This window comes from Sander lucioperca, chromosome 15 (genome assembly GCF_008315115.2).
Source record: "Sander lucioperca isolate FBNREF2018 chromosome 15, SLUC_FBN_1.2, whole genome shotgun sequence".
NCBI classification, from domain to species: domain Eukaryota; kingdom Metazoa; phylum Chordata; class Actinopteri; order Perciformes; family Percidae; genus Sander; species Sander lucioperca.
Window position 1 is genome coordinate 14,734,922 of NC_050187.1, and position 27,711 is coordinate 14,762,632.

Here is a 27,711-nt window from a genome sequence, read left to right on the forward strand (position 1 = left end):
TTTTTTTTTTAAAGAAACTAAATTTGCACAGAAACAAAAGCAGGCACTTGCAGAGCAAGGCAGTGGATTTTACCGGATTCTACAGTGTTCCCATTGCCCCCCTACTGTTCAAGTATTCATGGTATAGCCTAAGATATTACGCTGACTAAAGCAGATGGGATTTCTTGCGTGTCATATTGACGCAACTTGCCTTGCAAGTTGTTGGATTTTGACCGCCTTTGAAATATGTCAATGGGTTAAACTGAAGCTGCTGAAGGATTTTTGTTCCCTTAAGTATTTATCCATTAGTGGCAAGCAATATGTCTGCCACCATGTCCATCCCTCGCAGCAGCCTTGATCCTTTTTGTTGTCTTAACCTCACTTGCCTTCAATCAAGGTCCTGGCAACAAGTAATGAAATGTCAAATGTGTGGTAAAACGAAGAAAAAGAAAAGTGTTTCAGGCCAAAAGTGCCCATCCTTTGTCTTCTTTGAAATTTGGCTTTTATAGAATGCGTTGAAAAATTAAGTCATTGAAAGAAATGGTAGGCTTCCACGGCTATCAATACCTTTAAACTAGACAGAACATATAAATAAAAAGGAATGATATCTTAAGGCTCTTGATTATTAAGTTAATAAATCAAATATACACAATGATTAATAAAAAAAATTTACATATCTACATGTTCTAAATTGACATAAATTCTTCATATTGGCAGCAACTGCTGACATTGAACCCTTCCCTCCCTATCCCCACCTGCCCGAAAAAATAAAAATAAATAATAAAGTTGATCTTTTTTTCTCATTTGACAGTTGCTGAAGTCTAAAGCTGAAAAGGCACTTTCTCTAAACAGAACTAGAAAGAATTCAAACAAATACTAAAAATAATTAGCTCTAGCGTTGAACACGTCGAGTAGTTTTAGTCATTGTACAACAATTACACCAGGAGCCCCTTCGATGTGTCCACTAAATTAAAAAACAAAAAGGGAAATGAAATGCAGAGGACACTTTTGCAACTAGTTCTACAGTGAAATGTATATCCGTGCCTTGTGTTTCCAGCCAAACAAAGCAACTGTCACTGCCAGTGTAAGCCAGCTTGTCAAAACTTAAATTAACACGGGGAATATCTGAAAATACTGTGGGGTCACCACTGACACAACAGTTTGCTAACTACACATGCCAAAGCTCCCCCGTCTCACCCACCACCGGGGTGTGAAGGCATAAGTCTTGGTTGCACAGCAACACAGCTGTCTGCTATACAATGTAGTCCATCCTGTTTATGCTGTTTGCTGTCTCCAAGTCTCTGTTGTCCTGTTTATTAGTCCAATTAGGGTGTTTGGATGTGGAGTTGGGATTGGAGATGGGAGTCTTCTCGTCCCTCTCCACCAGTGTGTATGCTGGCTGTTTGGCAAAGCGGCCCTTCTGTAAGTGCCTCTCCTTGTCGTCCTCATCCCCTTCGGGATGATTTGTCCTTATTTTGGCAATGATGGAGTTCTTGTTTTCGTAGTCTTTGATGGCCACCGCGAGGCCCACGTGCTTCTCTATAGGGTTCTTGATCTGGTTAAGCTGCTCCCGCACGTTGTTGGTCGTGTTGTCCTCAGAGCCGGTGGCTGTCGTCCCGTTGTGGTTGCTCTGTTTCCGCCGGCGGCGCATGCACCACAGCAAAATGGAGACGAGCACGAGGACCCAGATGACGATGAAGATGGAGCTGAGGAGGGGCACTAGGTAGTCTGACGTAAGAAAAGAAGACGAACAGAGGTCAAAGAGATGCCACAAATATAAAAGTTAAAAGAAGTAAGTCCCAGTTAAACAATGCACAAAAAGGTTCTGTTATGTTACTACGTGAAGCTTGCTAAATTATTAGCATGCTTTTGCCAGTGCAACCTGACCTCTGAGCCCTGGACAGGGGAGGAGGCTGCTTCTATTTGGCCGTGGCGGCAGTCTGCTGTCACCGTGTTGATGAATGGCGGACATATGCGGGAGTCTGACTACAAGTCCAGCCAGTCGCAGTACGAGCCAACCTAAAGCCACGTAGCCAAGCAGCTCTGCTCTTTTCATCCTGGCTAGATTCTTTCTATGCTCCATTCAAACTGCCATGAGATGGCAGACCTGGGCAGCTCGAGTTATGCGGGAGGGTTAGGAATTATTTTTCACACGTGCACATTTTTCTTTAGTGCTTGGCGTCACTGTCATATTCAGGGCTTGGCTCGATCTAATCTGAGCTTCTTAAAAAAAAAAAAAAAAGCAGCCAAATCCTCCCACCCACTGTGTGTGCAAGTCTGGGAAAAAGCACAGGCAACAAGAGTTTGGAGGCGGTTCATACCAGTTTTGCTGGGGCTTGGCATGCGCACTTCTGCGATGGCGGTGATGATGGTGTTGTTCCCGTTGCGTTTGCTAACCAGGTCGATTATCCGGTCTGTGATCTCTTTAATGGGGCTCCGGTCCAAACGATGGTCCTCTGTGGACTAGAAGTAAAGAAGAAAAAAATTGAGGTTTGAAATTTGTTGGTTTAAGTTTAAGTTCCATCTCGTCTGCCATTAATCATGTTTACATGTTGTCTACTGTTGACACAAAACAACCAAGCCTAAATCCACCACATATCCCATTAGAGCGTGTCTTAATGCTGCTAAGAATGCACGCTGCAGGCTTTAAATCAAAGAGGATTTTTTGAGTGTGCATTAATAGAGAGAGACAAACATATGGCAAACTGGGGGTGGGAGGAGGTACTTACGATGCAGACGTGGATTTCGTTGCTGGCTGAGAATGAGGGGTCACAGGTTATGGACACAGAATGCTCCAAGGAGAAATTCTTCACTACGTACAAGCGCCTCAGCTGCTTACACACATCCTCCACAGTCAAGCTCTGGACACGAAGAAGAAAAGAAGCGAATGTTAATGCACATGGAAAAAATAGATGCCAATCAAGAAGAAAAAGGAAGCGCTAGGCCTCTAGGCCTGCATTTTGGCAGTAGGTTCAACATGCTATCTGGTTGGGATCCACCTCATTTAGATTAAAGACCGCAGGCTCATATGCTTGTCACTATCTGCTGTCATGCTTGTTAGGCAACTGGCGAGGGATGATCCTATGTGGTGACAGAGTCGCCAGTGGTCCTGTTTAGCTCAAATCCATACGATCCTGAAATTAATCCCGCAGTGTGGTCGGGTTAAGAGGGGACTGGCATGGAGTCGCGAATGCCTGATTCTCAGGAACACCAAAACTTGGATAGAGTCAACAGAAAACAGGGAGAGAGCTGAGAAAATATCCCCACATTCTTTCTTCCTGGAACACATTTGAATACATGATTGAATTGTTTAGGAGTCTTAGACTAAAAGTCCTTTTGCCTGGGAGAGATGGTTGAGCACTTCTGAAAACCTGATCTTTCACACTTTGCTGCTCCCATTCATTTAAGAGTGGTGGTGGGGGAGAGGCATGAAAAATGACCCCAAAACCCTTTAATTCAATCTCTCCCTCCCTGGTGTCTAGGTAACTCACTGGAGGCATGGTCTCCTTGTTGAAGGTGAAGGTGATGTTGGCGCAGCTGTTGTCCTGGTAACTGGAGCTGGGGTGGCATTTGGTGGGACGCGGGGGAGGGTTGGAGCGCCAGCACTCTCCGAGGCCGAGGCAGGGCTGCACAAAGCAGTGGCCCTCCCTGATGGGGATGCAGCTCTGGCCTGAGGGACACCCGCCTCGACCTTTGGCACCCAGGTGGCATGATGTAGGGCCACACCACATCTGGAGAGAAAAACATGACAGGGGAAATAATGTTAGATAATGTCACAGACCTATTTTTTTTTAATAAACAAGTATAAAGAGGACTAGGGCTCATGAAGGTTTGTCGGCTCACCACTTTGGTCCTGACTGTAATATCTCAAAAACTACTGAACACCAGAGATACAATACCCAGCCCTACACCGGACTGTAAACGGAATAGAAAAAAAAACAATCAATGGCACCAGTTTTTTCCCCATTCAAGGATAATAGTGGCTCTGTGAAGATTGCATGTCAAGGGATATGCTTCTGTGATCCGCATGAAACACGAGCTACTGCTAGCAAAAGTACGGTAAAACCCATGTAGAAATTGTGTTCCCATATCAGACTATGTCCAACATGGCAGCCTGTACCTTACAGCCCTAGATCATTTTCACCCTGTGATGCATTTGCTTCCCGAAGGGAGCAGTATCAGTGAGGCGCCATTGTTCATCTGGTGGTTAGACGAGCATGATAATGATAGCACTACTTCAGGCCACTACTGTATATCACCCAATCTTCACCCAGTGTGACTTTGGCTGGCATCTGACACCCATTTCTAACAGTGCCATTATGTGTTTTTTTTTTCTTCTCTTTAAACAAACTGCATCATCTCTGTATAGAATTTGACACTCCCTAGCCAACTCCACCCTGTGACACAGAGTGTTGTTGTGGCCCGACATGGCCCTACCTGAGATCTCTGAATACCGTGGAGTGCGATGCAACTGCCCACGCAACCTTTGAGTATATAACTAATTCAACACACCATTATTCTCCTCAGCCCTTCTTCCGTCATTAAACTATGACATTGTGCTGTCCCGAGCAATCATAAATACGTTTCTTACTTCCACATTTCGTGTATAGGCAGAGTATGTTTGGACATACCTTTGTGCACTCAACTTTCCCATTAGAACAGTGGCAAGTGTTGCAGTCTTCATCCCATTTGAGTCCATCAGGGGTGACGTGTCCATTGACCGAGCAAGGTCTTCTTGTCACTGTGTTAAATACAATCGCAGCATTAGGTCAGAGAAAGGTGTGTTTGTTATGTGGATTTGTCCTTTATAATCTCGTGAAGACTTCTACCTTCTTGACAGTGGGGTCCAGTCCTGTCTGGTGGACACACGCAACGATATCCATTGATCTCATCCACACAGATGGAGCCAAAGGCACATGGAGAGGACTGGCACTCATTAATATCTGTCACAGAGGAGAAGAGCGGGAGGTGAGAAATGGCTCCTTTTTGGGAATAAAGAGCACAGCCAGACAGCACACAAACATTGGGTTAAGCAGTCGGCACACAAATCTAATTCCTAGGCTAAATTCACTGGAGGTCATGTGCCATTTGAACAGTACATACATATGCACACCAGTTAATAAAAAACAAGCAAACATGCTTTAAATCATTCCTGGACGGTTTCTTTTTTTTTGCCCCATGCAGCTTTATTAAAGGCAGCATCATTAGCAGGTATGCAGGAGCTAAAGGCTGGACTTAGCAGAACAAAGGGTTTGCAATGGGAAAGAATGTGGCCATCTGAAAGCCTTTAAGAGGGAAAACAATCTGTGTAATCAGTGTCAGAGAGCATGGCTGATTAGCTGTTGGCCTGCTAAGCCGGTTTTCCCCCGGGGACAGCAGCAGGGCTCGGTGGAGTGACACTGAAATGGCTCGGCCTGGCCTGCAGCCCAATGCACAGATAATTGGCCGGCTAGACCCTTCATTTGCAGCGACTGCGATGGTCCCGCAACCCGGGACCTGCTCTAACTTATGGCTCAAACAGGGATCAGGGAGGAGTGGGAGGCAGGGTTAATACTCACTGATCCGACAGTCTGGACCAGCGAAGCCTGGGGCACACTCGCAGCGGTACCAGTTATCCCCGTCAACGCAGGTTCCGCTGTTGTAGCTGCAAGGGAAAAAAAGGGTGAGATTTAAATTTGTATATCAGGCTTGTTTGACAAACTGACATCTATTCAAGCTTTAATATTCAGCTATAATCATTTCTCAAAGGTAATTATGGCAATCAGACTTGTTCTTTTTTAGTGTAAATGCATATGGGAGTGAGCTCCAGTGGTATGTGGTTAAATAAGAGTCGTGTCTGGGAATTCACAAAAGATTTTGTTGATTGCATCCCAGGAATGACAGTGAAGGGTGTATGCCTGGTTCTCAGCATTGAGACGGTGAGCGAGAATGCCTGCAGGTGAAAAACTACGATACAGGAGGAGCACCTTGTTTACTCCGTCTACATCTGTCTAAATCTACAGGAAATGTTTGGCTTCCACCTACCATGGGTGGGGACTGCAGTCGTTGGTATCTGAGAGACAAAAAAAAATAGAGGAAGGGAGGGAGAGAGAGACAAACAGTAGTGAGTGTTGTATTTTGTTTCTCTCTAATGTACCTGTGTTTAGTGCACATGACAGCAAAGAGCACGTCTGAGCTTGCGTGTGCAAAGGTGCGTTGGGCCAGTCGGGCACCACCTGATTACTCTGCCTTATTAACAACACAGAGCAAACAATCGAGTAGACTCTCGCCCTAAAAAATGAGTTCCCCCCCCCCACCACCACCACCACCGCCAACACCTCCACACCCAGATTCCCAACCCGACTGTTTCTCCCTCCCTTACAAAAGATGAGGAAATTTATGTTTTGGGGTACATGCATACAATGGCAGGGATCCCAGGGAAATGGAGCAAGGCTGTAGAACGAGCCGACATGTCACTGTTTGGACAGGAATAGAACGATGAGAGGGGAAAGACGGGTGTGTGTTGGAGGAGGAGGAGGAGGAGGAGGAGGAGGAGGAGGAGGAGGAGAAACATCTGTCTCCACTTTCCTGAGCCCCTTTCTCCCTCCTCTTTCTCCTCTCATGGCTGGCAGCAGCTGGGGTAGAGAGGAAAGAGATCAAATCTATATATAAAAAAGGTACAGATCAAGAGGGGCTGGGAGAGTCGGTTTTAATTAGATGCAAGACTTTACCTCTGCACTAGGTAGCAGGAGGTGTATCATCATTTAATAGCAATAGCTGTCCACCCTTATCCCAGCCACAATTTAACGAGCACTTACTCTGGGTGCACGTGGGACCCTCCCAGCCTTCCTTGCAGACGCAGGTAAACGACTCCCCAGTCACCACGCAGGTACCTCCATTCTCACACGGGTTTGGAAGACAACTTGAATTTTTGGCTGAAAGAGAGAGATGTCAGTCAGGATTACCAGTAAAATCAGTGCTTATAAACTTTAAAAGCTGTCACAGGAGACTGCTGTTGGTTTGGCTTTTTTTCCTGTCGGGTTTCCGTTTTCTCTGAGGGAATCTGCATTCCATGACTTTGAAGTGTATTGTCACTGCAATCAGGGATTTTAAGCGGATATCTGTCAGCACTCAGGGGAGAGGGAGAAATGGGCAAGCAGGGAGATGGGAGGAGAGGGAGCGCTGACAGAGTGAAGGGTTTATGGACCTCGCTGATCTGACAGATCTGATTAATATCTGAAACAAGACGGAGCTCTCCAACAAAGCAATCTTCTGTGTGTGTAAATATATAACATTGAACCAAACCACAGTGACTGTGTGACTCACCTATGTTACACGTCGTACCCTCCCACCCTGGGGAACATTTGCATTGGAACGTGTCGCCTTCGTCGTGGCAGGTGCCTCCGTTGTTACATGTGGCTTCATCGCATTGACTTTCCCCTGGAGAGAGCATTTCAAATGTTAGGGTTCACACACACACACACACACACATTGTTCTATAAAGACATAAGCACATACCATGAGCCTGCACAGACAGACTACATGGGTGTGGAAAAAAAGGTCTCTTACGGGAGTGGCACGTTTTTCCCTTCCAGCCATTCTTGCATTCACAGAAGAAATCAGTCACCAGGTCTCGACATGTTCCTCCATTATGACAGGGGTTGGTGCTGCAGTCATCGATGTCTGGTGGAGACATCAGATAGAGTGTGATTTATGGGCAGCATATCAAACACATCATCACACTTTGTATGATGAAACATGGATTGAACGGTCCAATGAGGAGGTGTGGGTTTGAGCAGTCCTACTCACTGATCTCGCAGTGGTCGCCCTCCCAACCATCGCCGCAGATGCACTGGTACACGCTGACTTTGTCGATGCAGGTGCCTCCATTGCGGCATGGGTTACTCTCGCAGTCGTTGATATCTGATTGTTTTTTTGTTTTGTTTTTAAGTGAAAGAAGAAAAAAAAAGTGAATTTGAGAGTGCTTTTGCAGAGGCCTATCCGATATGTCCTGATCAGTTGTGCTTTGTATTCTGTATTGCGTGTGTGGAGTCTGGTCTTACTCTCGTGGCAGTAGGTGCCTCTGAAGCCCTCCTGGCACTCGCAGCTGAACTGGCCCCCGGCCTGGCTCCGGCAGCGGCCGTGAGGTCCACACACATTTGATGAAATGTAGCGCTCTCCTCCCGGCGTGCTGTTGGACACCACGGAAACTGTGCAGCTGTCAATCACTGTGGAGAGGAGAGACAGTTCAACAGTGAAACAACTGACAAACCTTGGTTTAAACAAACATTCGTTCCAAATAATAAAATGTGGTTTGAGTCTTCTAAGTGATAAGGGAAAATGGGAAATTAGGTTATTGCTGATATTCAAATGAGAACAACCACTTGCTACTCTATTCTAAAAAATGAGTGGGAGAGCCAAAAAGTGACAAAGAGATAAAGAGTGAGCAGGAGAAAGGAAGAGATTAAGAAAGATCTATACAACGTACAGGCCTCTACTGATGATAAAAATCCCCATCCCCTGAGAAAAACCGTATCAGTGTAAGAATGTGAAAAAGAATGAATGATGGAAGCAGCGATAAGCTGTTATGCTTTCATAAGCAATTCAGAGTGATCTTTTTCACTCTGCACTAAAATCCCTTCCTTTCCCCCTGTCTGATCAGGTTAGGAGAACAGGGTGAATTTTCTCCCCTGTAATCACTTAATTCTTGCCAAGAGCAGAGAGAATCTCACCGTCTGTTATCTGACTCTGTGGTTGGTCCACTCACTTAATTACACACACAGAAAAATGTGCACATTCGTTGAGGGGGGAAAAGAAGAGGTAGCCCACCAAGTCATTATTAAGAACACACACAGTGCTATCAGCCTTTTGCCAGATTTTCAGGCAACTCAGGAGGGGAGAATCATTGGAAAAGCTTTGCTGAGGAGATGGAGGGGGGCGTTCATCAAGGGAGCTACACTCCAAAAAAAACTCCTGCTCACCTTGGCCAGGAAACTTAAGCACACAAAAACTAAAATATAGGTATTGCCCTCATGGGAAAATGTGGGCAAAGTGTTCAGGCAAATGGCGAAGACCTGGTCTTATTCAGCATTTTACTACAGCACGCTATGCAGATCACCTTACAGCAATGTTCTGGAAAAAGGACAAAGAGTGAAAAGCTTGTGGCTGTTGCAGGCGGGAGGAGACGTACCTTTACACGTGGTGGTGCGACAGTGGTCTTTGAGGTGAGAGCAGTTTTTGCCCTCGTAGTCCTCTGAGCAAGCGCAGTAGTAGTCTGTGGCCAGGTTGAAGCAGGGCGCTCCATTCTGACACGGGTTGGGGGAGCAGTAATCGATATCCAGCTAGGGCAGAAAGGTATTGAATAGAGAGTGGTGAACCTGATAGCCGACATGGTTTCTGCTACACTGAACAGAGCAAAACCCACAGCATCCTCCCTACAGGCTGTGCCAGGAAACAACACACGCACAGCACTTGGAGGAAAGGGGAAAAACAAGGCAGAGACATAGGAGCCGTCCTCCGAGTCTGGGCTTCAGCACTGAGGAATGTATCCTGCTGTAGCCAGGAGCAGCTTCAACAAAGCACTCCCTTTTAAAAAGGAGGACTGTGGAACAACAGCCATTTAAGGAGGGTGGGGCAGGAAAACTTTACAACGAACCCAAAGATACAGCAATGCTGGAAGAGGGGGCTGGGGGGCTTTTGTTCATGATAATGTTGGGAGTTGTGTCTCACCTGGCAGAGATTTCCTGAAAAACCAGCCAGACACAGGCACTGGAAACCATTAACTTCGTCCTGACAGCGGCCGCCGTTCAGGCACGGTGCGCTCGCACACTCGTCGATGTCTCTCTCACAATGCTCACCGGCAAAGCCAGGGGGACACACGCAACGATAGCCATTTACTAAGTCCTGAGAGAAAGAGAGAGACAGACAGAAACTAGGGTTAACCTCATGCAGCCACAACTTTGATTAACTGCTTTGAAAGGGTGGGGTCCAAACAATAACTGTCAAACCAGGGAACAGAGCGAAGAGCGAGGCTGAGAGAAGGGGGGGGAAGGGCCGTGCCAACTTTGGAGGGACATTATCACAGCTCCGCAATTATTACAACACATTTTCCTGGCACAGGCTCAACACAATAATGTTTATGGTAATTCAATCTAGTGTGGTCAAGGAACTTGTGTGTCCCTCCCTTCGAAACCCCTCTGAACCCACTCCCCTCAGATTTGATTTCAGAGAGGAATTCCACAACAATTCCACTGTCGGTTTGGAGAGAACAGTTCACAGCAGCTATTTATACAACCACTGTAAATGTTTCGGTCTTTGACAAAAAGACACAATAAAACAAACAAACAAGCTGGCAAACAAGCTGGCAAACAGAGCAGCGAAGCCAGATAAAGCGAGACCGTTTTTGACCCGACACGTACCTTGCAAGTTCCCCCATTCTGGCACTGGTCCTTGCAGTCGTTTATATCTGCACGGGAAAACAAATATGTCGATTAAATCTTAACAGCTTGACTGAATAGTCTGTCTTTGAAAACAAGCCTGTGCTTTATGTTCCCCATGCTAGGGGCCTTTAAAAAATCATTGTCAGAGCTAGACAGAGCTGGATTACGTGGCTGCAGAATCAGTGCAACACACGAGTATTGAGCAATCCTGTCTGCTGCCAAGTGAAACTAGTCCTGGGATGGTCACCACAGCCTTGGCCACACACAGGGCTAATAATGATATGGCAGATTAATTTACACTGCAGGAAAAAGGCTACACTTGTCCAACTGTTTGTTTTACGCCTTCATATCACAGTTTTTATTCAGCCTGTACTGAATGGAGAGAAATAAATAAATAAATTAAAAAAGGAGGCAGGAGCTGGACAGGTGTCCCGCTCCACAGCTGCAGCCGACAGCCTTCCAACTCACTAATGTCGCAGTTCTGCCCCATCCAACCAGGGACGCACTCGCAGAAGTATCCACCAATCAGGTTGCGGCATGAGTTGGCATTGACACAAGGCTTGCTCTCGCATTCGTTGGCATCTAGAGAGGGAGAGAAGGGATTAGAGGCATTTGCATGTGCAGTTGACAGGCGTGACGTGGTGGAAAGAGGAAGAGAGGCTGTGTGGCTCACCTATCAGACATGTCTTCCCCGTCCACTGTGAAGGACAGTGACACTTGAAACCGTTGACCATATCCTGGCATGTTCCACCGTGATTGCAGGGGTTTGGAGCGCAGTCGTCAACATCTAAGCAGAAGAACTCTGGTTATTCAGCATGATCTTTTCTATGAGGAGTACTGACATTTAATGGGTAAAGGTAGAGTGCAATCTCACTGATAGTGCAGGAGGGGCCGCTCCAGCCTGGCGCACACTGACATTCGTAGCCTTGACTGTTTTCTGAACAGCTCCCTCCATTAGAGCATGGGTTGGACAGACAGGCATGTTCCGCTAGAAAGAGAAAGAATGTTTTTGCAAACATGTCACACACAGTGTGAGTCACTTTTAAAAAGGAAAAATCAACTCTTGGATTTTCCTTTTTTCAATTTATGACACTCATTTTGTGGTTTTAGCCTTTTTGGCTGATCTCAGTCTATATCACTATATTGTTTTTCTGCTATTGTAGCTGACATGAGAATATTTGACTGTGACATCATGTTATCTACATCTGACCTATTATTCACAAGAAAAACAAATCAGATGCAAAAATGCATTTCAGCTGCCGACTCTCATTCCTAAAAAAAAAAAACCAAAAAAAAAAAACCACACTCCTTTGCCCGGGACCTGTCAGCAGAACATACCCAGGGGTCGACTTCCCTCACCCATCACATACTCCTTTCCCCCTCCCATGTCCCAAAAGCCCGCTCAAAATCCCCCCATCTCACTCTCATTACCCGCCCGGCAGACCACACCACCAGGAAATCATCTTTCATGCTAAGTTGACCTGACTAACGCACCGTGACTTCCCTCTGACTCCCCGCCATTCTTCTTCTGTGAGGCGGCACAAGATGAGAGACTGGCGGGAGGGCGAGCGGCAGAGGGGGGAGCTCTGCCCTAGAGTTTCTCCTTTATGGACGAGCTAAGGATGAGTGGGTCAAAAATGAATGATTCACTCTGGGAATAACTAGGTGGTTGGAGGTGATCAGTGGACGGCTCTAGGTATGCCGTGGGGAGGAGGGAGGAAGAGGATGAAGCGCTGCACCCTGGGGCCTCCGTGTTACAATAGCCTGACGTATCCCCTGGTCGGCGGACCTCCTGTTACGAAGGGCACGGTTTCCTGACATCTCTGCAGTTAAGCTGTCAGCACCCCGCGAGGCTCAGATTTAATGAGGAAAAAACCATCATCTCCATGGTAAGTGTTCGCAGCAGCTGAACCTTAGCACCACACCCATCTGTCTCGAGTGCCTGAGGAGCAGAGGGATGACCGGCCCCTGAAGATCAAACTGGTGGATTACCTGACTTGGGGGGCACTCACGCTGAAGTGGAAACAAGATTATTGCCGAGTTACCACCTCCTCTGATTACAAACTCAAGGCACCTTTGACCTTTTGTCTGTAAGCTCAGAAAGACAATAACCTACCCACTTATTATAACTGCAAGCATGAGTTTAAGACCCCATGAGATAACATTTTATATTTTGATTTTAGGTTCCAAATGTAGATTGTCTTATAAACTAAAAAAAAAAAAACACGTAAAAAAAAAGTTCTAGGGAATCCTGAAGCCTCTATTTTGTTTGCCGAAAAATGTTAAAAATAAGATTTAGCCAGAGCAATATTCTATCCTATCTATCCTTCAGTCACTAAAAACGTAAGTAGCTTTAAAAAGGGGCAGTCAGGCGATTTGCACTTTCACAAAGTTGGGGCTTGCGAGAGACAGATTCAATAAAGAATGGTCAAAAACAAAGTGGCAGCGGACAAGATATTCAGACTTTTAGTCCCTCTTACAAGTTAACTGCTACAGAGACCGGTTCCTATGTTTCCCATAATGCAACCTGATAGCTTATTTTATTAGATCCACACCTCCACACCTGGTTATTGCCCACACCTTTCTAACCCCAGTTCATAATTGTAAAAATTTTAAGTTATGAGCTCAATCCAAGGTTATTTTCTCAGACTTTAGAAAGCTCCCAACAAGGGCTACAGAAGACATTAAACTGCTTTTCACAGGCTGAGTAGTACTCATGACGAGTAAACTTTATCAGTGGAGTGCACATTAAAAGCTTGCTAGCAATAACAAAGACAGCTAAAGATTATCTTGCAGAAGGTTACGGACACTCACCTCTCTCACAGTTGGCACCAGAGTAGCCCTCAGCGCAGGTACACTGGTACTTGTCAGGCCCTGTGTTGATACATGTCCCTCCATTCAGGCATGGCTGGTGAGTACCACAGTAGTTCAGGTCTGGAAAAGAATTGTTTTATACAGCTTTAGCTAGTTTTGACACAACACACGGCGCTCCTACAGCAACTGAAGCTGAAATTAGAGATGGGAATTAACCTTTATCGCAAAGGTGGCCGCCCCAGTTGGTGTCGCACAGGCACTGCCAGGGCTCTCCACAGGTTCCATGTACACAGCCAGGGTGGGGGATGCACTTGTCACAGTACTGGCCCTGCCAGCCATACAGACACCTGCAAGACACACAGAGAGCCATGCCGTCAGCCTCAGAAGTGGGACACACACACACACACACACACACACACACACACACACACACGCACGCACGCACAATTGCAGCGAGGTGAGATAATCCCTGTGGTATCTGAAAATAATAATATCTTAATCTTCCGTTTACTCCAAATTCCTTTACAAGCAATAATCTGAATTTAATGAACTACACCTTAGCGTATACAGCGTGGAGCTGCACAAATAAAACAAACAAAGAGCCAGTATTCAAGCCCTCAACACTGGGCTGTGTCTTAAAAACCACAAATGAATCTTAAGTAGCAGGGTGTTTATGCAACAGCTTTTGAACAATACTTGCGGACAGGGAAACAGAGGACTATTTAGCATTTTACCAAACAGAAAAAAACAAAACACTAAATTACAGTTCCAATGGGACCTGTAGCACAGCTAACATTAGCATGCGGCCAGACGCTCCCTTTAACAACACTCTGCCTGTGGCTTGGCAGCAGAGACATCCTTGCAGAGAGGAGTGTTCGGCTGTTACAGTGCTGCTCATCCTGGTTCCCATGAGTAAGGAGGCAGGCTTGTGCCCCAAGGCCGAGGAGGGGAACACAGCTTGCTGACCACTGAAATGTCCAGGTCCATAATTACACCGATAATGCTGCCCTTTTCTTCCAGGGCTCTATAATTAAGACTGAAATCCAGCCTGACTGATAAGTCCACTCCTCAAAAAGGTGGCGAGGTGGTGATACAGTTGCTGCTGTGGAGCCTAGTGACAGGAAATAGTGTCCCTCTGGGGGAGCGGTGCGCTGATTAGCCCCAAGGAACGGACGGACTGTAAAAATAAACGCGGTGGTTAAGTAAACCTCTGTCTGTGATTAAAGAGGCTATTCTTAAAAGTGTGCTAATCTTCTCCATGAGAAGCGGAGCAGGGTTCCTCAGCAGGATCTCAAATCATTTACAGTTATTAAACAGCCAAATTACTTGGGAATGTGACATTATATTGCGCAGCACAGCTGACGCACATACAGATTTTAACCCTCAACATTAAAACAGACCTCTTTTTAAAATCTGTATGTTGTGGCTGTGCAGTTAATGCTTTTCAAACCATTTTTCTACAGTGGCAATCTTGGTCCACAGTTGCACTGGTATTACTCTATTAGTAGTCTATATCTTTGACGTTCCACTTCTGGGATTGCTCCGTTGCCAACGGAAATTCCGCTGGATCTCACACATTTAGGCCAGATATCCGTTGCCTTGGGCTTCCTTTGTGTTGGCATTTTAAACTGCGGTCGATTTATGAGGACTATGGTTAACCTTTTCTCAGATCTCTGCAGGGTAATTCCAGACAGCTAGCTAGACTATCTGTCCAATCTGAGCTTTCTGTTGCACGACTAAAACAACTTTTAAACGTACACATGTTCCACCAAAAAAAATTCCTTCCGAGGCTATTTTGCAGCGGCACCGTGGCTTTTCCCGGTGCTTAGCACCGCCCAAGATTGTGACTGGTTTAAAGAAATGCCAATAAACCAGAGCACGTTTTTCTCCCATCCCGGAATGCCGTGGGGACTCACCAGACCCTCCTCCGCAGCACCGCAGTGGAGGAAGGTCTGGCAATGCAAGACTACTCTATTAGTAACAATGAAAGTTGCTGATCAATAAAAACTAAAGGCTAAAAGAAAATCCCATGGAGTGTCATCAATCTACTACTGACCGAGGTAGTGACAAGGAGGCTACCCTAGCCTGCAGCCAATGTTGCTATGTACTGCTGTTGTTTAACACTCTGCAACAGCCCAACAACAGGAAACTACTCCCCGACTACAACAGTAGTAGAGCTGGCTTGGAGAGTTGTTTGGCAGAGTGCATATAAACAGAGTTAAACCCAGAGCTTTAAATATGGCCACACCTGTGCAAAGACTAAAGCAATTCGACCAGTTGTTCTGCCAGTGGCCACACAAGCACTTACAAGAAACCTGATGATGTCGAAAGCTTGGGAAAAACAACAAAGCTGAGGCAGAAAATGAACAAACCTGATGGTCACTGTGCTTGATCTATAGCCAAATCAGACAACTAAGAAAGCAACCAATGCCTGAGCTGTGGGAAGAGTCAGTCAGTGCAGGGCCTCCTCCAGGATGAGGATGAGATACAACTCTTACTGCACACAATGCCCCAGCTCTGATATCCATCTGCGCCTGGCTTTTCCTCTAGCTGTGTGCATAAACAGCATTAGGAAGCCATTAGCTACACAAACAATACACTTTAAGGCTCATCCGAACGTTACACATGATTTGACTGATAACACTTGCCTCATTCGAGGGAAACGCATAGCCTACATTTCCAACATGGAAGTCTTGGCAGTTGAGCCTCTCCCTTTTCTCAGACTGGCAGCTCCGGTCCAAAGCTGCACGAGAGATTTACAAGCAGCTCAGCCTGCATCTCTGTTAAAGCCCTGGTACTGATAGTCTCTTGGCCAGAAAACCGAGCACGTACAGGGAAAGATCCATGCCATGACCGAAGCGGTGCTTTTGACACAATCCCTGCATATTGGAATGATCCACACCACAGGCTTCTGGCCCCAGCCTCCATAATAAGTAAAGACACTTGAACAAACCATGTTTGACATTTTACATAGTAAAAAGGCAGTAAAATCATTCATAACAGACTAATAAATCATACAGAGCTGCCTCTGTCACTTACTTGCATCCACCTGGCTCCTTACATGATCCATGTTCAGTGCTGCAGCCTTGTCGACATATTGCTAGAGGAGGAAGAAGAACAATCACTGCCTGGTAACTAGATTCAAACCTAGCTCCATTTTTTTTTAGCATGTTTTAATTATAGCAGTAAATGATTATAATAATTACTACCTGCTATGACAGCCTGTGAGAACAAAGGCTGCTGTTGACAAACAACCAAGTTTGCCCTGCCATATAACACAGTAAAATATTTAATAAAAAAGTGACTACTGCCCAGGCTGATTTTCTGGCCATATAGGCAATGAAAAGCAAGAAAAGAAAAAAGACTGCAAGAGTTAAGAAACAAAGCCTTCCATTCAATGCAAACCACTTAGCAGACAGTGTATCAGCATGAATCACAGATTACAGCCTGGCTGCTAGTTTGAGAAGACTCATTCATAGTCATAAATACTAATCAGACTGTCTCGAGCTGCTGTCTTGATCAGCGTTTCCATCACCCATCACTACATGCTGCCATTTCAGCAGGGCTTACCTGTGTTGCAGTCAGGTCCGGACCAGCCTTCCAGACAGGTCTTGTTTCCATTGTAGTCGCATGTGTAATGCCCGAAGAACTCATCCCTGGGCCGACAAAACTTGTTGCAGCCAAAGCCGTAGTAGTGCTCGTCACAGCTGACCCGGATCTGGTACTCAAACTGGGCTACGGGGCCGTTGTGAGTCAGCTTCTGCCAATGCGGGCTGGGGTTGATCATGCCCGAATGAGAGGCTTTCTCTATCAACTTCCAATCTGCATACAAAACCCCATTTTGACACCATCAACGTAACAAAATGACATTCCTTTCCTCAACTATGTTAGTGTTCATCAAATGTTTGAGCCAGGGAGAGAATCGTGGAATGCAGCATCCTACAGTACATTACACATTTGGGAGTTGCAATGTTTTCCGTGATCATACAGTGGGAACCCAAAAATGCCCCAAAAATTTGAACACAAATTGCAGAAGATCTCTTAGATAGCAGATTATATGTAATTAAAGCAACTAAAGAGGAAGAAAAGTACAGGAGGAAATGAGGAAAAAAAGAAAAAGGCTGCCTGTAATGAGCACTCTTAACTGCTTTTTTTCTCACGCTCCCTCTCCAACTCTCCCTGGTTGGTTTTCTGATTCTCAGGTTTACAGCTTGAGGATATTACTGTCTCTGCCCTGTGGATCTGCTCAGGCGAGGACAGAACCGCTGCCGCCATAAATTACAGCGTGAGGACACAATGTCACAGTCACCGCTGGGAAGCCTGCCAATGTGCCATCAGCAATTTTATTTCTCACATACATTATTGAACTAACAGCAATTTCTTTTTTTACACACTTACAAGTATCTATCTGTACTTCAGATGGGAAGCAAAGGTCCAGTCCATGTTGTGATTGTGCAACACCAAAGGAGACTTAAAAACACACAGACCTAGACCCAGAAACAGACTTATTTTCATGTCAAACATGAAGAGGTCACGGCTCTGTCAAACAGGCAAGCACTGACCTGGGAGCCAAGGGCTGTAATGAGCTTCACACACAGAGCAAACACACTCAAACTGAGCAAACAGGCTCAGCCCAGTCTCCAGACACTACACTGTACACATACATACAAGCCCTTAGTATTAGCACCACCCATTCACCTGCACATGTAGCACTCGCTACTTCATATCTAAATCTTCCACCTGGGAGAGAATGAAAAATATGTCAAAGCCATTATTTACTATGCACACTCACACGAGCATAGGTGGCTGACCGCTGGGTGAATCGCTTCTCTGTGTAGTATGATGCAATGCAATGCAGTGCAGTGGGGGATGGCCTGCTGTCATTTATTTACTGTGCTGCGGTGTGTATGGTGGTGGTGGTGGGGGGAATCACAGTGCCCGGTAACATTTCGCAGTGGTCTGGAATCCAGAGCTCAGTTGTGTGGCATTTCTCTACCAACCGCTGACCTGCAGTGTCAGGAGTAGCACATCCTTACTACCTGCTGCCTGGCTCAGAGCTAAACATAAATCAGACAAGCTTTATAAAGCTTAGAGAGGTCAAGCTTGAGCATCAAATTCATTTTATATTGAGAAATTCTACATTTTAAGCTGTAAAAGTGAAAAAATACTTTTCTTAAAACACTGGATATACACTAATGGAACAGTGCTGGAGTAGGAATTAAAAAATGCTTAAAAGTGCATGAAATGTACATAAGTTTAATATTAAAAACTTTTAATTGTGATTAGGAATCAGCTGGCATTTAAGCATCAGTTAGGCTAATCAAAACATATGAAGCTATCAGAGCTGTGAGCTAGCCTGGTGGAGCTCAACGGGGCTTAACCAGCATTGACTGTGTACATTCAGGGGGCTTTTCACACCGATGCCCTAATAGCTCTCTGGGGAGCGGCAAATACAGCAGAAAAGACCGAAACCTTGTTGACCTCGAACGGACCTGCATAAACAAGCATGGGATAGGGCCCTCCCTCGCCTGGAATCACCACGCTGTCACCAATCTGACCTCCAACCAGCAGGAATCCCAGCATTGTTAACAGCAGAAACCAAACCCTGACGACCAGAATTTAGATCCAGCATGCTATCACCGCGTACTTCCCACGTTCATGGGAAGAACACCCGCAGTCTTTTCGAGCAGTACATTAAAAAGTCTTCCACTCTGAACTCAGCAGCCCACCTTTGCCAGAGGTAACGTTAACCTACGGGACAGGATAGCTCAGGGGCCTTGGCCCCCCGCATTGTGACTGCGGGCTAGTTGCAGCGCCGGGCTGGGCGAATAGTGAACTCTGTGTTTCACGCCTCAGTGACAGTGAGACAGTGTGACCCCGACCCTGGCTGGCAGCACCTGCCATCAGTCATCGGCCAAATAAAAACATTTTCATAGGGGGGCAGCGTGGGCCCCTTCTGTACTCCTCCCCTCGCCACACTTCCTTCTCTCTGTCTGCACTCCCCCCCTCCGTCTGCCCTGTCCCCACTTCTTCTTCCCCCTCGCTTCCCTGTCCTGCTCTCCCGCCTTACAGGCACCTGTCAACACACTGCCTTAACACACACACACACACACACACACACCCCCCCACCCCATGTGGAAGAGGGCAGGGGGTTCAAGAAGAATAAACTTCCTTTTCTGACCTTCAACAAGACTCCTCCCAGACATTGCCGTGAGGGAAGGTGGGGGGGGGAGCGGAAAAGACAGGGGTAGGCAAGATGGAGATGCCAGACAAGGACAAATACTCACCACTGGTTTCATTGCTCCAGTCCATGGCTTCCACTATCAAAGTGTAGGACCTCTGAGGAAGACAAGATAGAGATAGCCAAGTGTTAGCCAACAGCAGGATCGTCAAGCAATCACTGTATCATAAAAATAATCTATAAACATTGCCACTCAATGATAACATAAAAACTTACTGTGCAGAGAACCACAGACAGCTTTTTGTTTTTCTAGTAACCATGCAAACTAAAAAGAAAATATCCACAACTTTCTGGTTTCCCATGACCTCACCAGCCTTGCCAGTTTCATCTGCCCATCATTGAGTTAGCTTACAATGGGGCCTGGGACAGAAGCTGCTAACAGTTAACTTGTAACAATGGTCCTGTTGATCTGATTAGAGAGGATAAGCTCGCGGTGGTGCAGAGCTCTCTGCATCTCAAAGATTAGGATGACAGACACATGGACATTGGTCTGGTCTAGCTGGACACCCACCCAGCAGGAGGGTGTCTGATGCACCAAAAACCAGCCAGATATAGCAGCGCTGCACTGGACTAATGACTAGAATGAGTCAAAATAAAACAAATAACACGTAGAAAAGGATACTTCACCCTGCAATGCCAAAATTATATATGTCTTCAGCCACGCTACTTTGCTCTTTAGAAACTGGTTTCCACATATTTACAAAATGCAGTGAGAGAAGTCAGTAGATGACTTCCAGTGGTCTGAGAAAGCACACAGTCAATTATGTTTTACAATGTAGGCTTATATGTGATTTTCAATGTTTTGCTCATTTATAAACCTCTAGTGGCAATTGCTATGAATGATGTAAATAATCAAGACCAAAGTGCTTAAGGACACTGCTTTATAGGCAAAGTCAAGGAAGGTAGAAAATGGAGACACAATAAAAGTGTATGTGAGGGTGAGGAAGAAAGGCAGAAAGGCAGAGAGAGACTTAAAGAGTGCTACACTCTGGAGGGCCTGTCTTGATTTCAGCACTCCCGAAAAACGCTTTGTCCGATTCAGGGTCGGTAGCGCTCACACCAATATCAGCTTACACATTTGCGCTGCCCTGTGCCACAGTCATGAGGGAGCGAACAATGTGTCTGCGAGCGCGCATGACAGAGTCAGAGAGAAAGTATGTGATTGTGAGAAAGTGTAATCCACTTACAGTGCTCGAGCATCCACTAGAAAACACCTACTTGTTATATTCACACACATGCTTGCCCCTAGCAGCACTGCATGGAGGCATTTCAGAAATTCTGCATTGCTGCTATGGCCCTCGTTGCTGCAATGACTTCATGGTAAACAAACCTTGCTCAAAGGAAACCCCCTTTTCACTTTCCACAGAAAGAAAAAAACGGGGGTATGACTCACTCCCGGACCGTTTCTCATGGCTTTACCTTGTTTTGTCAGCCATTCAACTTCCCATCTTTCCAGGAGACATTTGTCTCATCCTGTGCCAGTGTTTCACTGCAATCAGGGCAGTTATTATTTGAAATGCAGTCTTTACAGTGTATCCTGACTCACAATCGGCTGCAATCAGTTGACACAGAACTCGAGTGAGTCTGTGGTAATGTGACTACTCACCCACTACTATAACCCAACCTACAGATAGTTACATTAACACCAAGAACAAGAGTCCTCTGAGTTTTACTGTTAATTTCCCATTAAGGAGTAATTTTTCCAGCCTGTACAACTGCACTTGAATGCATCTTTCCAGTAGCTGCACTCCCACCTGCATGTCCACATCGACTTTTGAAACATTTTTGGGTTGGGGCAAATGTGTTTGAGAGCCACCCAAAATAAATCCCACGTATATGACACAGCGCAGTGAGCGTGGTGAGCTCATCCTAAAAACAGGAACTCAAAATGCAGCAACACACACATTCACTAGTATGTAGGTCACACACACACACACACACACACACACACACACTAATATTAGTCATCATTGCAATAATAAATTCCTGCGGCTATGACCAAAATGAGAAGTAGAGAAAGCCGAAAAAAATATATTTAATATATATAATACAGTAAAGTCTTCCTTTCAGTGACCTTTTAGTGACCCCTCAAACAATCTGAGCATTTCTTAAACAGCACATTATCAGTTTACAGGCAGTTACATTAGGAGCAACAATGGATCCCTGCCAAAACTTCAACAACCCTGTTTCACCTGCTACACAACGAAACTTCACACAGAGTCAAAGAAATTCATTAAATCACTTTGTGGGGGACTGTTGTCAAAAAGGCGTAAAGTTTAATGGGTTATTGACTCATTCCTTTAAAAGGCAGGTCTACAACAACATGACAACACACCCATGTCTTGGGCGATTTGGACTTGCCTCAACATGGAAGCTATTGCAGCATCATCATCATCACCACCACAGACTGATCGCATATTACATAAACATGATTAAGGACAGCCCACGCCATAAACACTTAAACCAAAATTTAAAACACAGTGGCCTTGGATACCAATGTTTACCGTTCACCTACGGTCTGAAAGTTGATGTTCGCATAAACTACAGCCGATGATCCACAGGCTTTGTATTCTCTAACAATAAGGTCATACTGGCTTGATCTAACAAGTACAAGCCTTGCCATTATTGGGATGTTTAGTTCCAGACCAAATAACTGTTTCCAGAAAGTGAGATACTGCCTGACTCCTCATTCACTAACACTCCATAACTCTCCGGCAGTTATCAGCTTGGAACCGTCTGCCACTGCCAGGTTCACTTTTCCCAGGCTCCCAGCTTCTCTTTGAACTACAGAGCACACAAACAGACACACACTCACACACACACACACACGTCCAAGTGCAATAAGTGTGGCCATATGTCTTCTTATCTTTCCTGGCCAAGCAGACACTGTCCAACAGACAAGTAACATTAGCGATAAAGATCATTCCAGTTCGAATCACAATGACTTGCCAAAAAAAACTACTGAATCCTCTCAGTAGGGGAATTTTTCCAACACACACACACACACACACAATCTGATGTACCATTACATCGTAATCTAACAAAATAAAAAGAGGTATGTCTCGTGGAATAACAGGCAAAAGCCAAAGGTCTAAATAAAGGCAAAGCACAACAGATTAGACCGATCTAGGCCTACAATCAGCACACAGGAAATGTAAACAGTCCAGTCAAAGGGATGTTGACCTTCTGTATCAGTTCCCCTGAGTCAATCTCTTCAATTGTATCAAACTGAGATCCAACCAATGATTGGGACTGCTAGGTAACACCCCTGTTTGCCAAAAAGCCAGGCGGCTCAGTCATGAAAAGACAACTCTCATAATCACCTTCATAGGCACTGACTGCACTGGTGGACTGGGAGGGAAGGAAGGAATGCATTGTTTCGCAAGAGATTTTCATCACAAGAGTTGGCGAAAGACTGTACAATCAACAGCTTATTAAATAACCTGCAGAGGTACATCAGCCGAGGGACAGGACAAAACCTTCCCTCAAACGGAAGAATCTCACCATTTGCCAACAAAAACAACAGACACGGCAAACAGAATTTGAATCTCTCGCAAGGCAAACAAGATCAAAACATGAACCCGCGAACCCCATGAACTAAACAAGCAGCCAGTCATTGTCTTCTACAAGAGTCACTAACCATTCAAGCAAACAAAAACAGGGCACAGGTGATACCGAATTAAATGCATTTTCTATGCATGTCACGTTTCCATACAGCTTGGAACAACTGTGATAAACAGCGAAGCTTCCAAAGCCATTATGTAACGTCACACTAACACCACTGTAAGTACACTGAAAAAGTCCTTACTAAAGTCAAAGACAGGGTGAGATAGGGAGGGAAAAAAAGAAAGAACATGTTCTTTTCCCTCTTTCACTTGAGTAATTTGCACTTAACTGCCACATCAGAGCAGAGTATATAAAACAAACATGTCATTACCCCCACAGCTGCTGGTAGAGCTTACCCTCAAGGCTGAGCTGACTATTGTTCTGTGACTTACCTGATCTCAGTTTTCAGACTGCCCCGACTTGTCAAAAAATCAATCACAGCGATGCTTGCATGTCTCAGGTCTGAGAGAACACGCTAGCATTGTGTTAAGTCAAAGAGGGAGCAAAATTATGCTATTAAATGTGGGCATAATTAAATCGGATTTGAGCATAATTAGGGGTGCTGGGTCAAATCAGGCTTGAGATTACTCAAGAAAGAAACCAGTTGGGAAGTGAGAAGATACGTGCTTATAAAAGCTCAATCTAACATCTGAAAGGAATCCAATTAAAAAGGGTCTTCTCTTTCCTTGTTTAGGTGCAACATGTGCAAATGTGCTGAGGTGGCCACAGAGGTTAGGTCAGTTTGCCTGAGAGCCAACTTCATCACTGCTGAGTCTACTACAACTGCTTCCTGTTGCTTGCCCTGCACTGGCATTACAGCTGCACTGCCTCTATTATGCTCTGTAATCCTCACTGTAGTCACTGAGGGCACACCATTGTCCCTGCTTGATACACTGTGAGGGCCCTCACTTCTCTGTGGAATAAAAGCACGAGTGACATTGGCGAATCTATACAGGGCTCTAAAACAACGATGTGCTAATGTTAAAGATGTTCCAGCCGACGGCATTCAGATAGATTCCTGGCTCTCGCCCTACCTGTCTGTCTATCTAAGCACATGTGTGTAGCCTCATTAAGTGCAGCAGTTACTGTGGGTGGCAAGGTTAAAGCGATGAAATGCCTGGGGTCCAACCGAGCGTGACTTAAACAAAGCCCTTGGCCTGGACAAGAGGCCAACTTCATGCAGCTCACAAGAGAGGATGAGGGGGGGGGGGGCTTCGTGAACTCAGAGTACCCAACAACCCAATTGCACCACACTGCCATCTGTCCACAACAGCCAATCAACTGATGAAAAGGACAAAGAGTAATATCATACCTAACCTGACAATTGTTAATGTGCACTGAAGTAAAGCACTTGAAGGTAAGGATGAGAGAATCTAACGAGCGACCCTGTTCTTTCCAAAATCTCAGCATAGCTGCTATCAACCTCCTGTTTTCTACAATAGAGTTGTATCAAATCTATGTATCTAAACATGACATTTCTTAATTGATACATACACAAAACAACATTTTCTACAAGTTTCGCTGGCAATATAACCCCCTAGTTTTGGTATTTCCACAGATATCCTGCCCTTAATGACCGTACATCCTTCATTAGGTTTAGGACATGTCAGCCATAAGTATACATTTTATCAATATGTCAGAAAAGAAATGAGTAAAGCAAGCAGAGCTGTAAAACATGAATGGCACTAGGTTTCATTTCAATGTCAACAAGTGCTGTTTTTAAAGTAGGAAGGACTTTCAACCAGTAAGATGAAACTAATCTGTCTCTGTTAGTGCTGCCATGGCGTGAACATAAACAGAAACCTTTGTCTTTTAAAAAAAGGTGTGAGGCGCCAGTGTCTAAGTGGAGATCAAATAAAAGTACAGAACATATCAAATTACATGCTACCCTGCTGAGAACATTGTTTTACTGGCCATCAGATCATAGGAAAAACACAAATCTAAATGACCTGCTGTGCCCCACAGGTAACACACATAAAAATGTCCAACTTAAAAAGAAAATCACACACAGTCTTCCAGTTCTTTCACTTATTCGGGCCGTTTGAACCCATCGCTGCTTGAAATTACAACAAGAACTTCCATCAAGATTGAGGTAAAAATAGCCTTGATGTAATTGGACACACACATACCAGCGGACTATGCCTTTCACCCATCAGGCACAGTGGAGGAGTTTGTGGGCCAAGCTGTGGGGCCAGTCAGTCTGTGTGCACAGTCCTACTTTTTTCACTCCATCGAAATGTGCTCCAGCATAACGAATCATATCTCTCACAGAGTTACAACTCTCCCACAGGCCTGTCAGGCACATTTATTTACTCTATGAAGAAGAGCTGACACTTGAGGAAACCAGAAAGTGGGATTTTACTCTAGACTTAGTGAACTGTGCAACATGAGCAGCTGCCAGGGAGGCAGAGGAGGAGGAAATCTGGGAGAATACAGCTCACCCAACTTTTTCTCTCAACTTTTTATTTGTTGAATCAAGCCAGACAGGCTCAAATATTTGATTTTTAATCTTATTGATGGATTTCTAGTGGTTTGTAACTGTAGGTCATAATTTACTCACTTTTTTAGATTGTCCAATGCATTCTGAACAGTGAGGTTTTATGATGATCTAACATGCAAAGCAGTTTTATAAACATCCTAATACTATTTAGATAGAATAGACCGGTCTAGGCCTAAAGAAGAAAAATACCTGCACTTGGTTAATAGGTGCAGATAATGAGGAGACCACGGGGTCCTTCCTCTAAAAAGGACAATTCACAGAGAGCTAACTACTAAAAGATCCACTTGTCAGGGAGTGAGAATGACTGACGGACAGTAATTGCACATAACTGCCCTGCAAACAAACATTTTCTCTCCAGGCAGAAGAAGAAAGAAGCGCGCCGGGAACACAGAAATAAATAAATAAATAAATAAATATATATATATATATATATATATATATATATATTTTTTTTTTTTTTTTTAAGTCTCCAACTCACCGGCCAGGCAAAACTGAAGGGCAATACTATCCTGGATTTGTCATTCCTGACAGAGCTCTTGAAAGAAAAGGTATTCCCTCCCAGGACAGTCGTAGCTCCCAATCCGAAGCTGCAGGGCCCTGCAGCAGAAACTCTCGACTGGTATTCCTTCAGGCAAACTCTGAAAAACGTATCGCACTCGTCCCGTGTGCATTTTCTATCCGCCGTGTTCCGTGAGCCATCACAACACATGCCGTTCAGCAACTCTCCGTTAACATTGTGCATCGATAAGATTTGCAACTCGAATTGTCCCGTTCCCTCGGACACCTGTTGAGGACAGAATAGTGAATGCAATGGGAAAACTTTGACTCATTATATAAAAAAAATATATATATATAAGAAATTGTAATACCAAACGGGCTGTTCTGCCGTTGACATTATTTGCACTTGTAGCAGGCTAACTGGACACAATTTTGCATGAGGCATGGTTACATGTAATGTTAGCATAGCCGTGCACATAAAGGCGACACACATATGCAATCAAAGTACATCCCAACAGCTGAATGAGTGACCCTTCCCGCTGTTTCCCCCTGAAATAATCCACATACCTTCGCCAGAAAGCAGAGTAAAAAAGCAACAACGACTGAGCCCCGTCTCAAAATCATGCCTCCGGACTGCTGTTGCCACTCGTTTGTTAGTCGTCGTCTGGCCGACACACGGCACCAGAGCTCTCCTCTGGTTAAAACATGCACGAGTGGGAAACAACACTTTGATCAGCGGAGCACAGGTTCCCGATTCATAGAAGACCTCTTCCTAATATGTTCCTCAAACTCTGCGAGCGTCTGCTCTTCTTCGTTATCCGAAAGTTTCCCCTTGTTGTTGAAGAAAGTTTACACAGTGGCCATGCGGCAGCCGAGCCCACTGCTGACTGACTGACTGACTGCTGGCCTGAGCTGGAGCTGGCTACACAAGTTCAAGAGGGAGGGAATGTCTGCGGAGCCTGAGCCTCCATATTCATGAGTAGGGAACAGTGGGCCCGCCCATCTCACATTATGAGGATAATATCATCATACACTCAAGATTGCCTGCTGTAAGGACTCTTTGGCAGTGATGTGGTGGGGAAAAAAATGAAAATAAACTATGACCTACAGTCATATTGATAATCACAAGTCATCACAACCACAAACCTAAACATAAATGAATTGGATTTTCAGAAAAGCATCAATTTACCTTTTAACAGGCCATATCTTCCTACGTCCTGCATTAGCTGCATACTACACTCACCACAATTTATACTATTATTTTACCTCATAAAGATTTATGTCAGCTTAAAAGGTGGGTAGACTGATTTTAGCTGGTTTTACTCTCCTCTACATTTGTGCCATTAGGTAACATTGTCAATCATGTGGACTGCAAAATGAGCATGCATCAAGGCCAGTGGTTGAGTCAAGGGCATTTTGTTAAATGCATGGTATGTTAGACATCTTTCCTTGTGTAATGCAAGCCTTGGATAAAGAATATTAAATTCCATAGTAGAAAAAAAATGCTCAGTATTTGCACATTTTCAACATATTTTGCTGTTTTAAAAATACTTTTACTTTAATTTTAGAATTTTAAATAAACTTTGAATGCAAAAGCTGACAACATGATGTTATCAGGAGTGCACACAACAGTGCCCCAGAGTGGCAAACCTGCA

The 27,711-nt window shown here is 44.9% G+C and overlaps 1 protein-coding gene across 1 annotated transcript; it reads right to left on the bottom strand.

Annotated features, from left to right (window-relative positions):
- On the bottom strand, positions 1–26,979 carry jag1b (jagged canonical Notch ligand 1b). Its single transcript, XM_031301703.2, has 26 exons — positions 26,624–26,979; positions 26,037–26,342; positions 19,499–19,550; positions 16,782–17,033; positions 16,251–16,311; positions 13,428–13,558; positions 13,212–13,331; positions 11,272–11,385; positions 11,071–11,184; positions 10,866–10,979; positions 10,377–10,423; positions 9,688–9,861; positions 9,149–9,299; positions 8,022–8,186; positions 7,768–7,881; positions 7,528–7,641; positions 7,285–7,398; positions 6,777–6,893; positions 6,004–6,031; positions 5,538–5,623; positions 4,809–4,922; positions 4,611–4,720; positions 3,471–3,710; positions 2,709–2,840; positions 2,301–2,442; positions 1–1,707 (listed from the first exon to the last, which is right to left on the bottom strand). The coding sequence occupies exons 1-26, from the start codon at positions 26,678–26,680 to the stop codon at positions 1,232–1,234; spliced, it is 3,645 nt and encodes a 1,214-aa protein (XP_031157563.1). The 5' UTR covers positions 26,681–26,979; the 3' UTR covers positions 1–1,231.
- Positions 26,980–27,711: the final 732 nt, after the last annotated feature.